Below are 20,850 nucleotides of genomic sequence, written 5' to 3'. Positions count from 1 at the left end.
AGATAGATAATAGCTCAGGAAAGGAAAAAGAAAATCCTATCAATCTAAGCCATATACATACAGGGTGACTACCACATCTCAAAGATCCTGATTTATGCACTGTATAGTAGGTCGAATATTTGAAATCTTTCCCGTCTGAGATCCTATGAGTGCAAGCTCTGCTGTTCTCAATTATCTAATAAAATGTCATTTTGTGAATCAGAATGGGAGTCCATTTTGTTTCCTATATCCTATTCTCTAGATTTCATTCCGTATTCTTGATGCTCTGGCATCTGGAGAGACTTGTTATAGGGATAGTTAATTCCTGGAGATAGCAAAGTAATCCTCTGTAAACACACCTTTCATATGCAAACCAACCACTTAAGAGCCCAAATTCTGAATCACCTTCTCTAACTGGCTCTTGTACTTCAAAAGGCAATATTCCCCTGCCCCAGTCATCTCAGGGCCAGGCTGAAACAGCTAGAGACAGTCCCTATACTCCAGAGCCAGCTGAAATTATTCAATCAATCCTAAACTATTAATAATTACCCTATCTTGCCTTGCTCTTCCTAAAGAGACCTCCTAAGGCTTCTGCCCATGCTTTCTCTTTGTTCTTTCTGTTTCTGACTGATCCTGGTGCTTTCTTGAGGCATGGAGTACCCCCTCCTCTAGGGAACTGTGAGTAAGAAAGTATCTTTTGTTGAGTTGTCTCCTGATTTGCTGGCCTCACCATATCTAAATAATAATAATAATAATGCAAACATTTAAAAACAATCAGCATTGTTCTATTTATTTTAGAGTTACATTAAATATCATAATATTTGTATTTGTATTAGTAAATATAAGTATTTATATTGAAATATCTACTTCTACCATCTGTGGCTTAAATATTCAGTGGAAAATCAGGATTTTTAGTTCACATGATCAAATCATTGCCCTAGAAAGCATAAATAATTTCATTTTTTAAGTATTTGTTCTTTTGATCTTATTTAAACAATTTAATAACATTTACATACTTTCAATATTTCTTTTTATGTTAATAAAATACTTCAACTAGAGGGAATATTATTTTAAAGCTTTCATAGAATAAAACAATATTCAACTAGTAATCATGTAAAAGTTATTTACAGTACCTTTCTCCGATGTTTCCTTAGATCACTTGGCTGTGATTGGCAGTAACAAAAACAACATAAAACAGAACTAATTAATGATTACCATTGGACCATGTTACAAGTTGAAATAGTATCTACAAATCAGCCATCAATATTTCCCCTCATTCTATCCTGTTCTAAACAAATGTCTTTTAATCATAATAGAAACACTCCTCCTGGTAGTTACTTCAGAAAGGGAACCTCTCAGCGGTATGTCTCCTTGATGGAGCCATGTGTCTACACCTTGGCTATGAGGCATGGACCCTGGGGAATAGAAAGCGCAGATGGAGTGAGTGAGCAAAGCCAGAAGCCCGAGTTAGACAGAAATAAATATGGGACTATATCCTCCCAAGAAAATATAGATGGGAATGAAGATCCAATACACATACGTAGAGTTTATAAACTCTCCCCTTTGCCCCATCCATACAGAGCCTTCAGCCCTCTTTGGGCAAGTATGCTGTTCCTGAGAGATCTCTAACCTCCTGCTATCCTAACATCCCTCCCAAACCCCACAAATGCCCAACGCTTTTGCCTCAGCATAGCATGTTTCTGGGGCTGCTGCTTTCTTGTCAATGCTCTTTTACAGAAGTTTTCAAAATAGTCAATTTTTTAATGATTCCAGATGAATCTAGTTCACTTAATATCTTTGTTCATTTTCCTTATGTAAGTAAAACAATTTTTGTTAAGCTATTCCATTATGCTTTATATTTTTTAATAGGGAAGTGTATTGATGTTACCCCATTCAATATTCTGTTAATAATTAGGTGTTGCTATTAATAGCATGTTATTTATGTTTATGGATTTGCTGTGAGGCAAAAGTAAATACAAGTAGGCTTTATTATCAGGACAAAAAATAATGTTTGTGAATTATTAAACAATTCAGCTAATACAATGTCTTTTTGATCTCTAATTTTCTGTGCCTAAAAATTTTAATCTTCCTCTGAATATCAAATATAAATTATATCCAACAAAATTACTTTTCCTTCAGTATTTTCAATAGCTAAAAAAAAATCTAGCCATTTCATCATAAAAATAATGAATTTGGTGACAGAGTTATATTAGGTAGTAAAGACGTCCTGAATTTCATTTCTTGCTTTTCTGACTTAGATATTGAACAATTTAAATATTTTTTACCCTTCAAAAATTCTTTAAATATTTGTCATTACTCTAATTATACTATAATAATATTAATGTTCATTTACCATGGATTTATTTCCACTCAAGAAAATGCATGAAAGCACTGACATCTTTTTCACACACACAAAATCACACCTAAATAATTTTAAGTATATTACTTTATTATTATAAAAATAATAGTACTATCAAAGGTTATGATGCTAATGTCTATAAAAATACTTAAAAGAGCAAAATACTATGTTATAAAAACATAAGAAATAAAAGGAGTACAGAAATAAAGTATCTGCCTGGAATGTTGACTAAATTGTTTTCTATGGTCCAAGGTTCTTACTATAGCTTTGGTAATAAGTTGGTCATCAATATTATGTAGCATATATTATATATGCAGAAACTAAGCCAGAGACAATAATATTTTTAGTTAATAAAATCAGATGGATGGTTCCTACATTTCTAAAATAAGCAAATCACAATGTAGCTCAGTATAATTGGTTAATATATGCTAATACTTTGGGTAAAACTTTGTGTTGTATCCAGGTGGGGTCACTTCTGAATTGCTGGCCATTGTTCTAATTGGACATTGTCTGTTCTGTCTATTTAAAAAATATTTTTAATATGAAGTGTTGGAAATGAGTGCAGAATAGTAGACTCTGGCTTAACCTATTTCCTTTTTTAAAAAATTTCACCATTTTCCTTTTATATAAGCTTAATTGCTTGGAAGTCCCATAATTGTAAATATACAGTGTATATTCATTACAAAAACATAGAATTTTACCTCCATAAACAGTTCAGAATATTTTATTCTTCATAATTGCTGTCATTTGAACATTTTTCCAGGTAATTACAGGAAAAAAAGACAGTAGATGCTTTTCAGTTAGGCAAATTTGAGGAAAAATCCAGCTCCACTTATTAGCTGCATTGAACATGGGCACTCTCAAAGCCTCCTTTCTCCATTGATATAAAGCCCTCCTACCTTCAGTTTTGTCATGGGAATTAAATGAATTAACATTGTGGCATTCAGTAGTCATCCCAATCATATTTTTCAGAGTGTTTATTATATTATTTTTTACATGAGGCACTTTGATTTTCTCTCAGTTGTGTTCAAGGGACTTCCTAATTTAGGCTTCCAACTTTTAATCTCATAAATAAAGAATAAATATGAAAATGTTGACATAAAGTTTAAAACAAAATTAGGAATTAGCTGCTGTTGCTTTTTATAGCTCTTATGAAAAATTTATATATAATATTGTAAAATTATAAATTTATGCCTTGGTGTATTGAAACAAAGATAATACATAATTTTGTTATTTATTATGTTTAAAAAAATCCCAAAGAGTCCAAATTTATTTCCTCAATATTGGAATCAAATTTCTAATGTCATCGTTAGATTCCATGCTCATCCATTGACTTACTATGTGACCTTGAGAAAGTTACAACACCTGTATGGGCTACAGATTTCCTATCTCCTAATTGGATTCATAATTGTATCTACCCCATAGGATTGTTGTGAAAAGAAAGAAAGAAACAATGCAATCCACGGAAAGGACTTAGACTACAACAAACATCCAGCGAGTTTAGCTAATGTATCATTAACCTTAATGGGGGCAAAGATTCTTGGACACATCACCATACCAGCGTCATGACTCCCATCCTATCCATTTCCCGGGCAGGGCTTCGAGGCGTGAGCTTTGGCGTCGAGTGTCCACTGGGGGGAGATGAACTGGCCAGTGAAGAGGCTGTAACAGAGGCAGTGATGGAGGTACCTGGGTGGACCCTGGCCAAATTCAGGCCTTCCAAGCTCACACTAGCCACTCTATTCTCAATTTCTTCAGCGCGCAACTCTGTAGATTCTTTTTCTTCTTGTATCAGCCTGAAATATACAGTTAAATTTTCATCCATTACGTTTAATTTAATATGGATCCATTATATACTGTTGTAAAGGTAATTAAAATGGGACATAAATCAATAAAAAATTAGCTGTGAACATTTTATGTCAATATCTTCATGGTTTTTGTTTCTCTAGGCAATATAATTTTCAGCAAATTCTAGGGATTTTTCTGGTTGCAATTTAGAAAATTATTTTTTGCAAAGGATATGTAATTGCTGCCCACTTTTAGTCTGACCCTCTTCTTACACTGCCATTTGCTAAAATTCTTTTAAAACCTTGCAGTTTAGTTAATTTCTGCTACTAATGTTAATGTTACATTTGAACTAAGGTACCAATAAAAGAGACATTTAGAAACCCAGACCTCAAGAAACTCATTGAATCTTCCCTCCCACCTAATGAAAATGTTTAAATGATAGGATCCTCAATAAATGGTCATTCATACTTTTCATGAAGCCAAATAAAACCCTGAGTTTTTCTTTTTCTTTTTATTAATATTAATACATACTTAGCTAAGCCTCCTTTAAATAAGTATCAGACAACTTAGTAACATGGAGGTTTAGCTACCTAGAGAGATGACAGACAATGAAACAATATTAAAATAAAACTGTTGATATCGATACTTTTGAGAAGGCAAAGCACTAGCTGTTATCCTTTTCCTTTAAATAAGAAAGTAGCTTTGTGAATATATATAACAATTATTACAAAGGCACAAAGAATAAAGAGCTTTAACTAGGTTGCATAAAGATCCTATTAAGTTGAATCTGTATACATTTTGTATGTTGTTACAATCAAACTGTTTATCGGTACAGCTTGTTTGATAAGGGAGTCATAAACTTCTGAGCTATTTTGTTTTTAAGTAGATTTATTGTGATCTCCTATGGTATATGAAGTTTATTTTTTTTAACATATTTACTATATTGAATGTCATTTATTTTCTATATTTATGCAATAGGAGATAGTTGTTTGGTCTTTGCTGTGGAAAGTTGAGCTACATTTTCTCACCTATATGTTCACCAGCTTTTTGATGATTAACTCACTGCTTGCATCTTTACTATCTTTATTCTGTAACTCTCAGTTTTCAAGTAGCATATATTTATTCACTTGCCTGATAAAAAGTATTTTGCTAGTCTCCTTATAGGTCCTTAGAATAAACGATAGTCGAGATTCTAATGGACCCAGTTAAAAAACCACAAAGTATGCCCTTAAAATCTAATACAATATGTGTTCACAAAGATTCATTTTGGTTGAAGCATTATGTGGCACATTCACATTTAATTATAATCTTTCAGTTACAGAAAGATTAAGGATTCTTTATTTTCATGGATGCATTTTAACTTTACCTCAAGGCCAGAATCCCAAAGGAAGGCTCAATCAATAACATAGCACAACATCACTAATGCTTAAAACACATTTGAAAGGAAAAACTACCTTCCCTTAAAAAAAAAGCATTTTTTTTTTTAACTTTTAAAATACTTGATGAAAAAAAATGACTCCTCCAGAAAAATCTTCTGGTAAGAGACAAAATAGTTCTGTTGTACACACGTTTTAGTTATTAACTCTAGGTACTGTACTAATTATAAAAGAGAGCCAAACATAAAGGAACAAGTTAGGTAGGAGGTAGATTGAAGTTTAGACTAACAGAAAATTAAATGCTACCTAGAAGTCAGGTTTATTTGGAAGAATAAATGAAAATCCTTTGATCTTTAGAATATAAATATGGAAAGCAAGAGGAAAAAAAAAACCCAAAACTGATTCCCTTTAGAATCTCCCAGTGTGTTGAGGAAGGACTCCCACAGGAATCATACAAAAAGATGAAAGGAGAAATACTACAAAAGTAAGGTAGGTAAAATAGTAGCTAACTATGTAAGAACAATTCAATGAACATTGTTGTGGTAAATGAGTCTGAGATAATTTGATTCCTCCCTTTAAGGGAAGGAGTGAGCTGTGAATAAGCCATAAGAGATGATTTTTTTTTTAGTGATTAAATTAGTTTGTGAAAAAAGAAAAATATTAAGAGATAAATTCTGGTTGGTGTTAGCAGATTGCCACAGCTTATATGAAGGTGATTATTTCTTTTAAATGTTGCTAGGGAATCAAATTTTATTTATTTTCAAAATTTCACAAATCAGCTACTATATTAACCTACATTCTTAATTAATCTAGGTTAAGATTGTTACTAGGAATTACTACCCTAATGTAACAGAGCTAAGAGTCTCAGAAGAGAAACAGATTGTTATGGAGGGTGTGTTCATATCTGTGGTAAAAATAAATATCATAAGAATATAGACTTGATTTCAAACCTATTCAGTGAATTCAACCATTAGCCAAAATAGCACCAGAATGTGCTATTCAGTTAGAATTTATGTTCCAGCTTATTTTTTCCTATGTATAGTAATCAAATATCTATGGAACACTGTCTACATATCAAGCAAGTGCTAAGACCTAGAAATAAAAGTGAGCAAAACCAGATACATTTCTTGCTTTTATATAAATTACAATCTAGTAACAGTAAAGAACAGGAGGACAGAACAACTTTCCTGGGGGAAGTGATGGTGGAGCTGTTCCTGGTGAGTAAGGGTAAAATGGGTGAAATGTTAGTAGAGTGTGGAATGGGGAGAATGTTCCAGAAGAAAGTAAGAGCAACAACAAGGGAAAGAACAAAGAATGTTCAAAGAACTGGAAGTCATGTGTAATGAGTCAAAGTGTAGGAGAGGTGAATGGTCACAAAATAGTGAAATAGGTGGGATATTATAGATTATATTAAGAATTTTGGTCTTTGTCATAAGAGCGATTGAAGGATTTAAAAAAGGGAGAATACATAAGCACATTTTTCCTTACAAAAGTCTGCTCTGGGTGCAGTATTAGATAGGATCATATTGACAGCTCAAATACTACAAAGAAACCAAATTGAAACTGTTATTGTCATTCAGGTGAGTAACTATTTTAATGTGCAGTAGGATAATGAGAGTAGAAAATTAGGTAGATTTGAATCATATTAGAAGGCCAACATATTTAGATAGAGCGAGATAAAGGCATTGTTTAAAATAGTGCAGTCCTGTTCATCAATTGAAAAGTTCCTGATATTAGAAAAAAACAAATCCACCTGACACAGTGGGTTCTTCACTGGGGTTAGTCAAGGTAATGACAGAAAAACTGGATGTCATTGAGATTCAAGAAATTATATATTAAATTAATATTCAAATAATCATAATGCCAACATTTCTCCCTATTTGAAATGTCAACTTATATGATTTCAATTGTATAATGTAAACCATCCATTATCAGTATACTATGTGGTGATAATACATTTTTTATATCAAGTATGAAATAATTCATCAAATGCATCACCCACATTTTATTGCCTTTGAAATGAAAATATAATAAAGAGACTTATTAGGCTATAATATTAAATTATATCTTGCAGATGTATTAAGCCTTTTACGTTTGAAGAATGAAAATGAATTTGGTCCTCCTTGCTTACTTAGAAAATTTGCACACATATTTCCCCCAAATGGCAGAGGATTTTTATTGATCAGTCTGATTTGCCATAAACTTCAAAACTAATGTGTGAAAAATGTATCTTCACTGATATAAGAATATTAATTAATCATGAAAATAAATCTATATAAGAATTAGGTCTCAGTTTAAAATACTGTAGCAGCCAAACTTGAAAAGGAAGTTTTAGGCACCAGTGAAGAGTTACAGTAGGAGACTAGGAGATGGGGCTGAGCCTGGATGCAGGGGCTTGCAGAGTGAGTGCAGTTGTTAAAATCTAACTAGGAGGAGCTTGATAGCCACAGACAAGAACCAGCTTCAACGAGCTTGTCAAGTATCTAGGTCAGCTTACATGAACTTTGGCTAATTAAAACATCATTTGCATTGTGGTTTTAAATTTTTCTGCCCTTGAAATCATCATGTCAGTTCTGAAACAATTACTAATATAGAAAGTATGAAAATAGCAGAGAACTCAATTCTTGTAATTACTACCCAAATTCTTAGTGAAAACCAACCCCTTGGCTTTGAATATTCCTCCTTTCCATTAGTGAAACTTCATAAGACCAAAAACCACTTCCTTTTGGTACAACTGCTCTTTATTAGCCTGCTCACTCCCTCTCTCTTGAGAGAGCATACTTTCACTTTTGCTTTCAATAATAGCTGCTTCTGTTTGGTTTAAGTGTTGGGTCCTGAAATTCTTTTTTCCCAAGTGTACCAAGAGCCTGAAAATACCTCCACTTGGAGGCTAGTAATGAATACAGTTAACCAACCAAAAGCGTTAAGATTAGCAATCTGCATTTTTCAGGCACTATATTACTATATAAATTTAACTTTTATTATGAATAGCAGTAGTACCTTTAGTTTATCCCATTATTTAAAGGCATTACTTTTTTATTTTAATCTATTACTGGCAGAGAAGAGCACCCTTTCCTGCTTTCACATTATGCTCTGCTATGAATTGAATTGTGTCCCTTATCTTCAAATCATATGTTGAAGCCCTAACTCCCAGTGTGACTGTATTTGGAGGTAGGACTATTAGGAGATAACTGAGGCTAAATGAGGCGATAAGAGTGGAGCTTTAATCTCATGGAATTAACGTCCCTCCCTTTCCCTAGAGCCAGGAAGAGAGGCTTTGCCAGAAACAACCCTGCTGCAACCTTGATCTTAAACTTTCCAGCCTACAAAACTGTGAGAAATGAATTTTGTGTTTAAGCCACCAGTCTATGATATTTTGTTATAGCAGCCCAAGGAGACTAAGACATACTCCATAGGTGTTCAATGAAATGCCCTGTCCCTGATATAATGGCCTTAAAATGGACAAAAAGAACATTAAATTAATTTCACTCCAGTGTTTAAATACTTTTAAGGGAGCTGAATGCACATTATTTTGCATGCTATTTGGCACCTTTACTGCCATATGAAACGAAATGTATCTGAATAATGTGCCCTATTACATTCTTTCCCTTTAAATAGTAAATTTTAATTTAAAAAATGTTATAAACTTCATTGCAGAAAAATGTAGTCTTAATTCATTCTTTTCTATTGCCCCTAATGTTACTGGTCTGTATATGCTTCATGCATGCTCCTTACAAAGGCTGCCCTAATTTTATACAGGAGATATACAGATATCCTAGGAACCTTGTGAAAATGCATGTTTTGATGCTGTGGGCATGTGGTGAGGTCTGAGATTCTGCAGGTCAAACAAGTTCCTGGGTTACAAATAATGCTTCTGATCTGATAATTACATTTTTCATATAATATCAAGGCCTTCTAATCCCTTGAAACCATCAGTACTAATTGAAGTCACCTGATTTCTTTGTTGATGGCATCCAATTGTTCCTGAAGCATCATGGCTAGAGTCTGGGCATCAGAATGACCACTTGGAGAGAGAAGATCCATTGAGCTAAAAATTGTTTCTCTGTCATCATCATCAATATCAGACATTTCAGTGTCACTTTCAAAAGGGTGGCTGCTTAGTACTCCAATTTGTTGAGTTCTGTTCCACTCATGATCCCCAAGTGATTTCACCTGAATGGTAAATGAATGTGGAATATTTATCATATTGTTCATTTTCAAAACACCTATCTTAAAGACAACAACAAAAACATCATGCATTTTTCATAGATGACCTTGTAAAAGTAGAACCAGTTATTAACATTTTAATTTATTGGTTCAATAAAATAGTTCCTTGACATCTTAAGTAATGTCAGGTATTGTCAACATAAACATCAAGATTTTAATAGAAATAAAGATGATAAACTTCTATGTGATTTATAGTTTGATCACATTTCAAGGTAACAATTACTTTAAAGCATCTACATTTGCAACACATTTTTTCCAAATATAACAGACTCTCTTTACCTGTATTTAAGCATTCACATTTCTTATGCCAGTCTTACTGATATTTTTCTTATTATAAGCTCAGACCACAAATATTATCACACACAAAGATACATAAAAATTATCTTCCCAACATTCATTCACATAGATTCTAACAAAATATTATTAAAAATATTGCAAAGTGATTTATAAGCATACCTCAGAGATATTGCAGGTTTGGTTCTAGACTACCACAACAAAGTGAATATCAGAATAAACTGAGTCACATGAGTTTATTGGTTTGCCAATGCATATAAAAGTTGTGTTTACAGTATACTGCAGTCTATTAAGTGTGCAATAGCGTTATCTCTAAAATAATGAATGTACCTTAATTAAAACATACTTTATTGCTAAAAAAGGAAAGTGTCAAGGGCCCTCTGAGTTTTCATTGAGTTTGTTCTTTTTGCTGGTGGAGGATCTTGCCTTGAAGTTGATGGATGCAACCTGATATGGGTGGCAATTGATGAAGATGGTGGTGACTGTGAGAATTTCTTAAAATAAGACAACTGTGAAGTTTGCTGCACTGATTTACTCTTTCTTTCATGAAAGATTTGTCTGTAATATGCAATGCCATTTGATAGCATTTTACTCACAGTATTCATTCAAAATTGGAATCCTCTCAAAATCTGCCACTGCTTTATCAACTAAGTTTATGTAATATTCTACATCCTTTTTGTCATTTCAACAATGTTCGCAACATCTTCATCAGGAGTAGATTCCATCTCAAGAAACCACTTTCTTTGCTCCTCCTTTCCAGAAGGTTTTCGATTTACTTTGCCAGATCCATTAAAGGACTTATAATCTATGTCATTATAGCATTATAAAAATAATAAGACTTGAAAGTCAAAACTACTCCTTGATCCATGGGCTACAGAATGGATGTTGTATTATCAGGCATGTAAACAACATTAATCTCCTTGTATATTTCCCATTTCCATCAGAGCTCTTGGGTTACCAAGTGCACTGTCAATGAGCAGTAATATTTTGAAAGAAATCTTTTTCTGAGCATTAAGTCTCAATGATGGGTTTTAAATATTCAGTAAGCCATGCTGTAAACAAATGTGCTTTCATCTAAGCTTTGTTATTCCATTTATAGAGCACAGTGTAAATTTAGCATAATTATTAAGGGCCCTAAGATTTTCAGAATAGTAAAGAGTATTGGATTCTACTTAAAGTCATCAGCTGCTTTAGCCCCTAACAAGAGATTTAGACTGTCCATTGGAGCTTTGCAGCCAGGCATTGACTCCTCTCTAGGTGTAAAAGTCCTAGATGGTATATTCTTCCAATATAAAGCTGTTTTGTTTACATTGAAAATCTGTTATTTAGTATAGTCACCTTCATCGATTAGCTAGATCTTCTGGATAACTTGTGGCAACTTCTACCTAAGCATTTGCTGTTTCACCTTGCATTTTAATGTTATGGAGACACCTTCTTTTGTTAAACCTCATGAACTAACCTCTGCTAGCTTCAAACTTTTCTTCTGCAGCTTTCTCTCCTCTCTCAACCTTTGATAGAATTGAAGAGTATTAGGGCCTTGCTTTGCATTCATCTTTGGCTTAAGGGAATGTTGTGGCTGGTTTGATCTTCTATCCAGACCACTGAAACATTCTCCATATCAGCAAGAAGGCTATTTTGCTTTCTTATCATTTGTGTGTTCAGTGGAGTAGCACTTTTAATTTCCTCCAAGAACTTTTCCATTCTATCACAACTCGGCTAACTGATGGCAGAGGCCTAGCTTTTGGCCTCTTTCGGCTTTCAAAATACCTTCCTTTACTAAGCGTAATCATTTCTGGCTTTTGATTTAAAGTGAGAGACATACAACTCTTCCTTTTCACTTGAACACCTAGAGACCTTTGTAGGATTATTAATTGACCTAATTTCAAGAGTATGTCTCTGGCAATAGGGAGGTCAAAGGAAAGGGAGAGAGAAGGAAAATGGCTATCAGAGGAGCAATAACAACATACACAACATTTATGGATTAAGTTCACCATCGTATATGAGTGCAGTTCACTGTGCCCCAAAATGATTACAATAGGAACACCAAAGATCACTGATTGCAGGTCACCATAACAGATATAATAATGAAGAAAAAGTTTGAAACACTGTGAGAATTGCTAAAATGTGACACAGAGACACAAACTGAGCACATATTGTTGAAAAATGGCACCCATAGACTTGCTCAGGTGCAGAGTTGTCCTAACCTTCAATTTGCAAAAATCGCAGTTATCGGTGAAGCACAATAAAGCAAAGCACAATAAAATGAGATATGCCTGTAATTTCATCTCCACTGCTCTGGTAAATTGAATAGTTCATTGATTTTTTTAAGCCTAAGGTATGCTAATTTACATGGCTTTGTTTTTTAAATTGATATAAGAAATCCTCCATTTGAATGACAATTTTAAGTAACCAACAGACTAGTGTTTTTTATGCTGTGACCTGGCGGAATGAAGGGGTTGAACATAAAAAAGATGTCCTAGAGTTTTCTGCTTTTTAAAGAACTGGTTTTCATTTTTGTGATCTTGTAAAGTGATTTATATGGTGGATTACATGATGTATTTTTGAGCAGTGACTTAAAAATTGAATACCTGAATTAGCATTTGTGTTATGTTTTAGTACTGATTAGCACTATATTATTTGTTCCATAATAATGAGAAAAGAGGTTAATTTAATTTAGTCTTCATTTGTTCATTTATTTATTCATACATTCAAGAGATTAAATGCCTACTATGAGGGATTAATTTATACATGACATACTAGTGCCTGTTAAAACCCAAAAGGTGTCAAGTGCCTTTGTACAAATAAGGCCAAATGGGTTATATAGTATTTTGGGTAAGTAAAAGTGGTTGGGGAGAAAAAAAAAACTATACTTAGGGTACAAAGGAACTATATTATTTCTCTATAAAATACAACTATTAATACATAGTCAACAAGCATAGATTACAAATTTTAAGTTATTGATGGAATGTATGTTTTGCTCAGTGTTTTTGAAACAGCAAATTTAATTAAAATATTGAATTAATTTGAATTATATCATTGCTTAAATGCCCAAGCAACCCAAAAGTCCATGTGCTTGGCAATATAGCATAATGATTAAGGCATAGTATTTGAAACCATACAAATATAAGCCCAAGTTTTGACTCCAACACTTTGCTAGCTATGTGATGTTGAACACTGAATCTTTCTGAGCTTCAAGGTTTTTAAGTCTGAAATAAGTATAAAAATAGTACCCGCTTCATAATGTTATGTGGATAAATACATGGGAAGTGTTTATTCAACTTCTGGCACGTAGTAGTGGCTTTGTATTAGTTATAATTTTTAAAACACCATAGTCCATGCTTCAAACTAATAAAAATGCTAGCACTTCGAATTCTCTCAGTGTTAGCATTCTATCCAAAATGGAATGATGTATTTAAATAAAACTAGAAAAGTTGAAATTAGAAGATCAACCTTTGGCTCGTCTCTTCGCACACCCATGCGGCCTCTCCTTGGCCTTCTTATTACTTTAGTTGTTCTGTAATCAGACTGGCTGTCCACCAGGGACCCAACTGAATACCGTAACTCAGCTGAGGTGTCTAGATGAGTTCTGGAAAAAAGGAAAAATATGAAATACATCCAATCTCAAAAATTAAACTTACCAGCAAATCACCATCTACAGCTTAATTGGCAATAAAGCATAAATCCTCAAGGAAATAAACCTCGTGGAAGAAAACTGATGAAGTGTCATGATTCTTTGAGGCCTCTTCAGAGATTTATGTCATAAGTTACAGTCTTAGGTACATTCCCGAAAGTAAAGTGCATTTTCTCCTTTAGAAAATGCAGTACTTTCAACCTTTCTGTTCATTATCATCATTTTCAAATGCACTTTTACAATAAAATATGTTAAGATTGACATTTGGATTAACTTCTGACAATTCTATTCAGATATCCACTAAAAAGTTTAGTGGATATCCACTAAAAAGTTTAGTGGATATCCACTAAAAAGTTTAGTGGATATCTCAATATTTGTTATTTACTGCTGCATTTATTTTAAATATTTCTTATAAATCTAATTGTGTGAAATTTTGGGATCCCAGAACTTTTTAATTTTAAAGTTTCGGGGGAAATTTATGCACATATCATATATTTTTAACATTCTATATTTCCATTTAGAGAATCATGCTTAAAATCAGATTGATAAGACATTGCTCTAAAAGGATGAAGAAAAATCTTTTGAAAAGGACATTTGATTTTGAAATCTGTTTAAGGACAAAACAGGCCAGACGCAGTGGCTCATGTCTATAATCCTAGAACTCTGGGAGGCCGAGGCAGGAGGATGGCTCAAGTTCAGGAGTTTGAGACCAGCCTGAGCAAGAGTGAGACCTTGTCTCTACTAAAAATAGAAAGAAATTGATTGGCCAACTAAAAATATATAGAAAAAATTAGCTGGGCATGGTGGCACATGCCTGTAATCCCAGCTACTTGGGAGGCTGAGGCAAGAGGATTGCTTGAGCCCAGGAGTTTGAGGTTGCTGTGAGCTAGGCTGATGCCATGGCACTCTAGCCTGGGCAACAGAGTGAGACTCTGTCTCAAGAAGAAAAAAAAGACAAAACAGTTAGAAAATTCCAATTGGAAAATATTATTATACAAGTTTTCAATAAACATGGTAATAAAGTACACTATAATCAAAGTGCAGAAAAGGTTTCTCCAGGCATATTATTTATATATGGATTGGCAGCAAATTCATTTTATTGCTACAATAATGATGATGATAATAACGGCGACATCATGCTGTCATATAAAATGAAATAACAGATCCATCATCAGTAGGAGATATACTTGAAGCTGTGTTTTCTGTTGAAGTTGGTGCTCCTGCTGATTGACTGTATTCCCTCCTTTAGTTCTCTTTGTGCATAAAGACAAGCATTTCCAAATATTTGGCAAGACTAAAAAGGTTAGGTGACAGTGTTTGCAACAGTGGAAGACACTGACTTAACTTAGGAAGGACCCCGTTTTGCCAAGTGGAACATTAGAACAAATGAACTAAGAAATCATCCTCCAAATGGATGACAGCTATTGCTTTTATAGCGATAAACTTGAGACTTAATCAAGTAAACTGGTTTTACTGTGGATAAATCATATATAAAAATTAACCAACCTGGCCATACTCATAAATGGCACAACTCTCAGTCTTTATCTATTGGGAAGAAGTTCTAAGTTTCCTGAAGACAAAGATCAGATTTTTAGTCACCATTTTATGCCCAAGGAAGTGTGTCAGGCACATAGTAAGCACTTCATAAATATCTGGTAAGATAGTCAATGAATGAAATCGAGTATAATACAGTCCCAAACTATCTAGCTCAGAACAATCTAGGTCCCTTTTACATGAGGCTGCTTACATTAATATCCCTTTGGGCATCAGAATGGAGTTTCTAACACCATAACTCATCATCCTAGGAGTATTGTTTTCTGGCTGTTTCATCTATCAACTCCAGATCATTTATGAATATATGAAACAAAACACAGATATGACCATATCAGTGCACTGCTTAGAACTCTTTGATGTCCTTAAAAGGTCCTCTATAATTTGAGCGTTTCCTACTTTCTAGCTTTACTTTTAGCTAACTTCTGCCTGACTTTCCATCCAACTATACTGACTTTGTGTCAGTTCTTCAATAACTTACAATTACTGTTACTTTTAAGCCTTTGAATATGCTGTTCTTTTTGCTGAAAACAGCCTCTTAATACATTTACATGGGTAACAATTTTAAGCTCTAAGCTTTAAAGTGCTATTGACATCCACTATCCTCCAAGTATTTCCTCTATTATAACTGTCCTCAAACTAGTATTTCTGTATTTTTCCATCTGGAACATGTACTCTTAATCTCCAACATAACACAGGTCTGGCAAATAGAAAGTGCTTAAAACGGCTGAGCCAATACCAATCCTAGAAGAGCCCATCACTTAAACTTCACCCAAAGAAGTTTACTGCTCACCTCTCTCCTTTTTGTTCAGTTCTCTGAGCTAGTTCTCTAACAGAAAATTATTTTAGGCATACAATATATTTTTAAGAGGCTTTTGGAAGATCTAAGTAGGTTAAAAAAGACAAAAAAACAATCATTGGTCACTTTAAACAATGAACCATGCAGTTTTCCTCTCGAATCTCTTGTGATTCCTGCATATAGTTGTATTAAAGAACTTTTATAGATAAATCAGGTATAAATTTTTTTAGAAAAAGCCTAGCTGCACATCCCTCTGCTTCCTAAAATGTTCTCTATTGTCCTTTCCAATTACTCAGATCCTACCTTTCTTCAGAGTTGAGCCAAAAAAGAAGCCTTCTCTAGTCCTTCTGGAACTCATTTTATTTTCTTCTCAGATGCAGTATTAGGAGAGAATGTTAGTTACTGGTAATCACTAACCTTAGCTTATCTCTTCTCACCTCCCCACCTGTTAGATCAAAAATTAGTAGATTGAGTTCTCATGCACCTTTTGTTTTCCTTTTTTTAAAATTGTGTGCCCTCAGAAGCATGGATGTTCAATAAAATGTGTTATTTAATTAACATTCAGTTATCCTGTAACTTATAAATTCCATCAGTTTAGTTATCTTAATAACTTCTACAATATTTTGTACTTGTAACATGATTTACTGTTTACAAAATCCTCTTTGCTTATTTGTCTCATTTTATCTGTAAAGAGATAATCAGAAAAATATTGTTTTTATATATTCATATAAATTACACATAAAATTAGAATCTTATTAATGAAAAATGGATTTTCCAAAATCAAACAGCTAGTAATTATCTGTCTGAGACTTAGGAATATTGGTTGTGTTATTCTTGATCTAGTGTTATTTCCACTGCTGTGTCCATGAATAATTGTTCTGTATGAGTCCAAAGACCCTCCATGTGATTAAATGTCACATTAGGAGGCTGTCCATGAGAACTTACTGAAGTCATGGATTTTCAGACAACACTTCTATAATTCTATTTTGGTACCAAAGGTCAAAAAGACAAAGAAATGACCATTTGGTTTTATTAGGATATATATAATTTGGTTCTTGGATAATGCTTATTCTATGTATTTACTCCTCTGATATTTCATTAAATCTTCTCCTTCTCCATCATCATCATCATCATCATCATCATCATCATCATCATCATCATCACCATGTGAGTACATATCACTGAAATAATATTTTCAGTTCGAACATATAAATCAGAATTTTTAAAATGTGAAAAATAAACATGATTTTCTGAATTAATGACATATATATTTAAAAATTCTTTGAGTGTTTTTATGCCTACAGAACTGTTTCTCACACTGAATTGAGTACAAAAATACTCAAAATATGGAATATTGTTTTTACTTATATTTATATTAAAGAGTATAAAATACTTCAAAATTTTTATTTGAATTTTTGCACAAGCATCTGAAAAATGCTTTATCATATACTCATTATTTCATTTAATAATATTTATTGAGAACATACTATATGCCAGGTAGTTTTTTAGGTGCTGAGATTATAGTAGTTATCAAAACGAACACATGCTTTTGTTCTTGTGGAGTTAACATTTTTAAGATGAACATAAAGACCAAGAAAGATAGACTTCTAAAAGCCTGTGGTGTTCAAAATTTTCAAACAGCTGCTATGATTCTGGGTTGTGTAGTTAATACATGATTAAATTAGTGAATTCCTCTAGAGTTTCTAAAAAACTTTAGATAAAAGGCCTTAAGCACAAAAGAAAATTATGTAAATTATTAACATACAGATCTATCTATCTGCCAAATAAACAGCCATCCTTTGCTTCTTTATTTTAAGAAGAGGTAGTGAGCCAAAATATGTGACTATACCTAAATTTATTTGAATTTTTTTTCATATTTAATTTCTCTTTCCATTTTTACTTGCAACTACTTTAATGGGTAGATGCTAAGTGACTTTAATTAACAATAGTTTTACAGTCACATTAAGCATTGGAAATATTTCTGCATGCTTCCGAATTGACCACATATAAAGAAAATTTTATGTAGAGTTCAATTTCTGCATTGAACACAGGTAGAGAAAAGGTCTGATGCCTCTTCTTGGAATGAGATGCAATCTTCTTATATATAATTCAATTTCTTCATTTAAGAATCTTACATACTTCTATCTGCATAATTAAATGCAGGGTAAAAAGGTAGTGATTTAAATTTTTATAGAACATCTTCAGAAACTATTTCTAAATTAGGAAGCTATTTTTGAATGTAGGAACTATAAGTCAATAAAGAGTGAAAATACAGTAATGACTACTCAGCAATAAGAGATACTGATTGACTATAGTTCATATATGAAAGCATAAGGGAATTCATACTGATTTCTACTGAACTATAGATAAATTTGAATTTAATGTTACCTTGATATTGTGGGTTCAATTAAAGAGCCAGTTCTCATTTTCAATTGGTCAAGTTCAGATCTCAGCTTTTCAATTTCTTCTGCTAATCTTTCCTAAAAATCAAAAAAGTATTACTCAGATGATAGGCATATGCCAATAATTCCAAGATACAATTATGACAAATCAAGCTTAATGGCTTTTATAAAAGGAAAAATTGGTGGATATATTCTTACAAAAGATAATAAGACATTATAAGAAAATATGCCTAAATTTTTCCCTTGTAATGAAAATGTGAACAGCAGAAGTCAATAAAAATTAATCTGCATTCCTTGTATTCACTAATCCTCAATCTTTGAAAATTTATGAGAATATTAAAATCATACTAGCTATGTACACATCACTTTAAAATGCAGAGTAGAAGTTATATCTTATTTTAAAAATAAGAAAATGTCTTATTTATGAAGCAAGTAAAGAAGTTCCATTGTTCTGAGAGGGTTGAAAGATAAAGAAGAAAAGTTAAAAACCTAATTAAAGAAAAGTTAAAAACCTAGAAAAGTTAAAAACCTAATTATCAGCTTGATATTGGCACAATTAGTTGTACTTCTGATAATTTTCTCAGATTAGCATTATAAGTTTTTCCTTACAAATTTATAGTTTTTAAATAAATGCTTATGTAAGCATTTAACTTTTTTTTAAGGATTGTAACTTTATACTGTTATAAATGTCTAAAAGTGTCCTTATAAATTTTCTATTGCTGTTTTTCCTCTTCTTAGTGGCCAGGGCTTAATATTTTACTTGACTCATAGTTTTTTTTTCACCACACTTTTTTGTCCCTGTGGACTTTGTGATGTTTCTCATATCAGCTGTTTTCATTTCCATTACCACCATTCTACTCTGAGCCCTTTTTACCTTTTTCCTGAATGATTTTTACCAGCTTCAGTCCCACATTCCTCTGCTAAATATATCATTTAAATATACAGTATGGTCAGATAAATTCTTTGCTTAAAAATAGTTTCTGATTGAATTTATTAATTCATTTGTTCATTATTTCCACAAACATCCATTAGGTACCACTTGAGTGGCAGGTACCTAAGAAACAATAGTGAACAGACACATTTTTTGCCCCTATGTAATTTAGAATCTTGTAGAAATGACAAACAATAACCAAATAGGGGCATGGGAGTGTAGAATGTTATTAGGAAGGATAAAATAGAGTAGTCATGAAAGGGCTCTCTAATAAAGTGATATTCAAGGAAAGAACTAAATAAAGAGAGTGAATAAAAGTGGGAATATCTTAGGAAAAGGCATGGCAGATAGAAAAATAGCATGTGCAAATGCCTCTTAGTGGAGGTGTATTTGGTGTAGCTGAACTGGAGAGGTTAGTAAGAAAGACAGGTAGAGGATAGATTTTAAAAAGTATGATTGCAGAAATCAGGAAAGGTATTCCTGGAAAGTGCTATAAACCATTTTAAACTCTCTGACTTTTACTCTTGGTGAGGGAGGAAGTAACTGGAGGACTTATGAGCAGAGAAGTGACATGATTATTCTGATGGCTGTGAAATGGACTGTCAACTGGGATTGGGAGATTAGGAGGCAGCAAAGAAAGAAAATTATTCCAGGCCTTTCAAATCTGTAGGCAAAAGAGTAATGACTTGGACAAGAATAATGTTAGGGAGAGAATGGATAGATTTTAGTGAGATTTTGATAGTAGAACTAACAGGATTTGCTATTAGACCAGACATTGGGTATGAGATAAATACAATGGTTGAGAAAAATTCCAAGTTTTTCAACCAGAGTAATTGAAATTGTGGTTTACTGAGAAGACTTCTAGCAGTGGTTAGATTAGGTGGTGGTGGTGTTTGGTGTTTGCCTGTGGGATGGGGGAGATTAACATGTTAAATTTCAGATACCTAGGTGTCCAAATGAAGATATTGAGTTGGTGCTAAAATATATGCACTCGGAGGGAAGAGAGATCAGTAGGTAATCTAAAGATGGAATTGCTCAATTTATAGATGGTGTTTAGATACATGAAATCAGATGAGGTCACCAGGACTGAACAGAGAGAATACATCCAAGGATAGCTCTAGAAACTTAAAATTTTAGAGATAAAGACACTAAGAAGAAACAATGAGAGAAGAGGTTTAGCATACAGAGAATTTAGCTGATAATTGACTGTAAGTATAATTAGTTGAATGGAAATTTAAGGAGTTACAGTAGATTTAATCAGATTAGTGAATGTACTCAGCTATAAAGGATGATAGCTTAGAAATGAAGCATGACCTGGGATTTACTTTCTCTAGGGACTGACATAAACAGGGATACAAAGCATGAAATGATTAGAATTCTTGGTTGCTTAGGCAGATTGTTGACAGCTACAAGGTTGGGGTAGGTGGTGGGGGAGTGGGTTCTGGGGAGCTTGCCAGGAGCACACAGAGCTTTGGATAACATAATACTGCATAACAAGACCAAGTCCAAAATT

The 20,850-nt window shown here is 33.1% G+C and overlaps 1 protein-coding gene across 13 annotated transcripts in view; it reads right to left on the bottom strand.

Annotated features, from left to right (window-relative positions):
• The window catches only part of PPFIA2 (PPFI scaffold protein A2), a 441,105-nt gene that overhangs the window by 82,509 nt on the left and 337,746 nt on the right, over nucleotides 1-20,850 (bottom strand). For all 13 annotated transcript variants that reach the window (XM_020287953.2, XM_076007132.1, XM_020287957.2 and 10 more), the window contains 5 exons: nucleotides 18,393-18,484; nucleotides 13,474-13,609; nucleotides 9,455-9,675; nucleotides 3,897-4,134; nucleotides 1,113-1,142 (listed from right to left, as the gene is read on the bottom strand). In XM_020287953.2, coding sequence (XP_020143542.1) covers nucleotides 1,113-1,142; nucleotides 3,897-4,134; nucleotides 9,455-9,675; nucleotides 13,474-13,609; nucleotides 18,393-18,484 — 717 coding nt within the window. The remainder of the gene's footprint in view (nucleotides 1-1,112; nucleotides 1,143-3,896; nucleotides 4,135-9,454; nucleotides 9,676-13,473; nucleotides 13,610-18,392; nucleotides 18,485-20,850) is intronic.

Source organism: Microcebus murinus, chromosome 10 (genome assembly GCF_040939455.1).
Source record: "Microcebus murinus isolate Inina chromosome 10, M.murinus_Inina_mat1.0, whole genome shotgun sequence".
Lineage (NCBI taxonomy): Eukaryota > Metazoa > Chordata > Mammalia > Primates > Cheirogaleidae > Microcebus > Microcebus murinus.
Note: the sequence above shows the minus strand (reverse complement) of the source record. Positions and strands in the feature narration are given on the sequence as shown.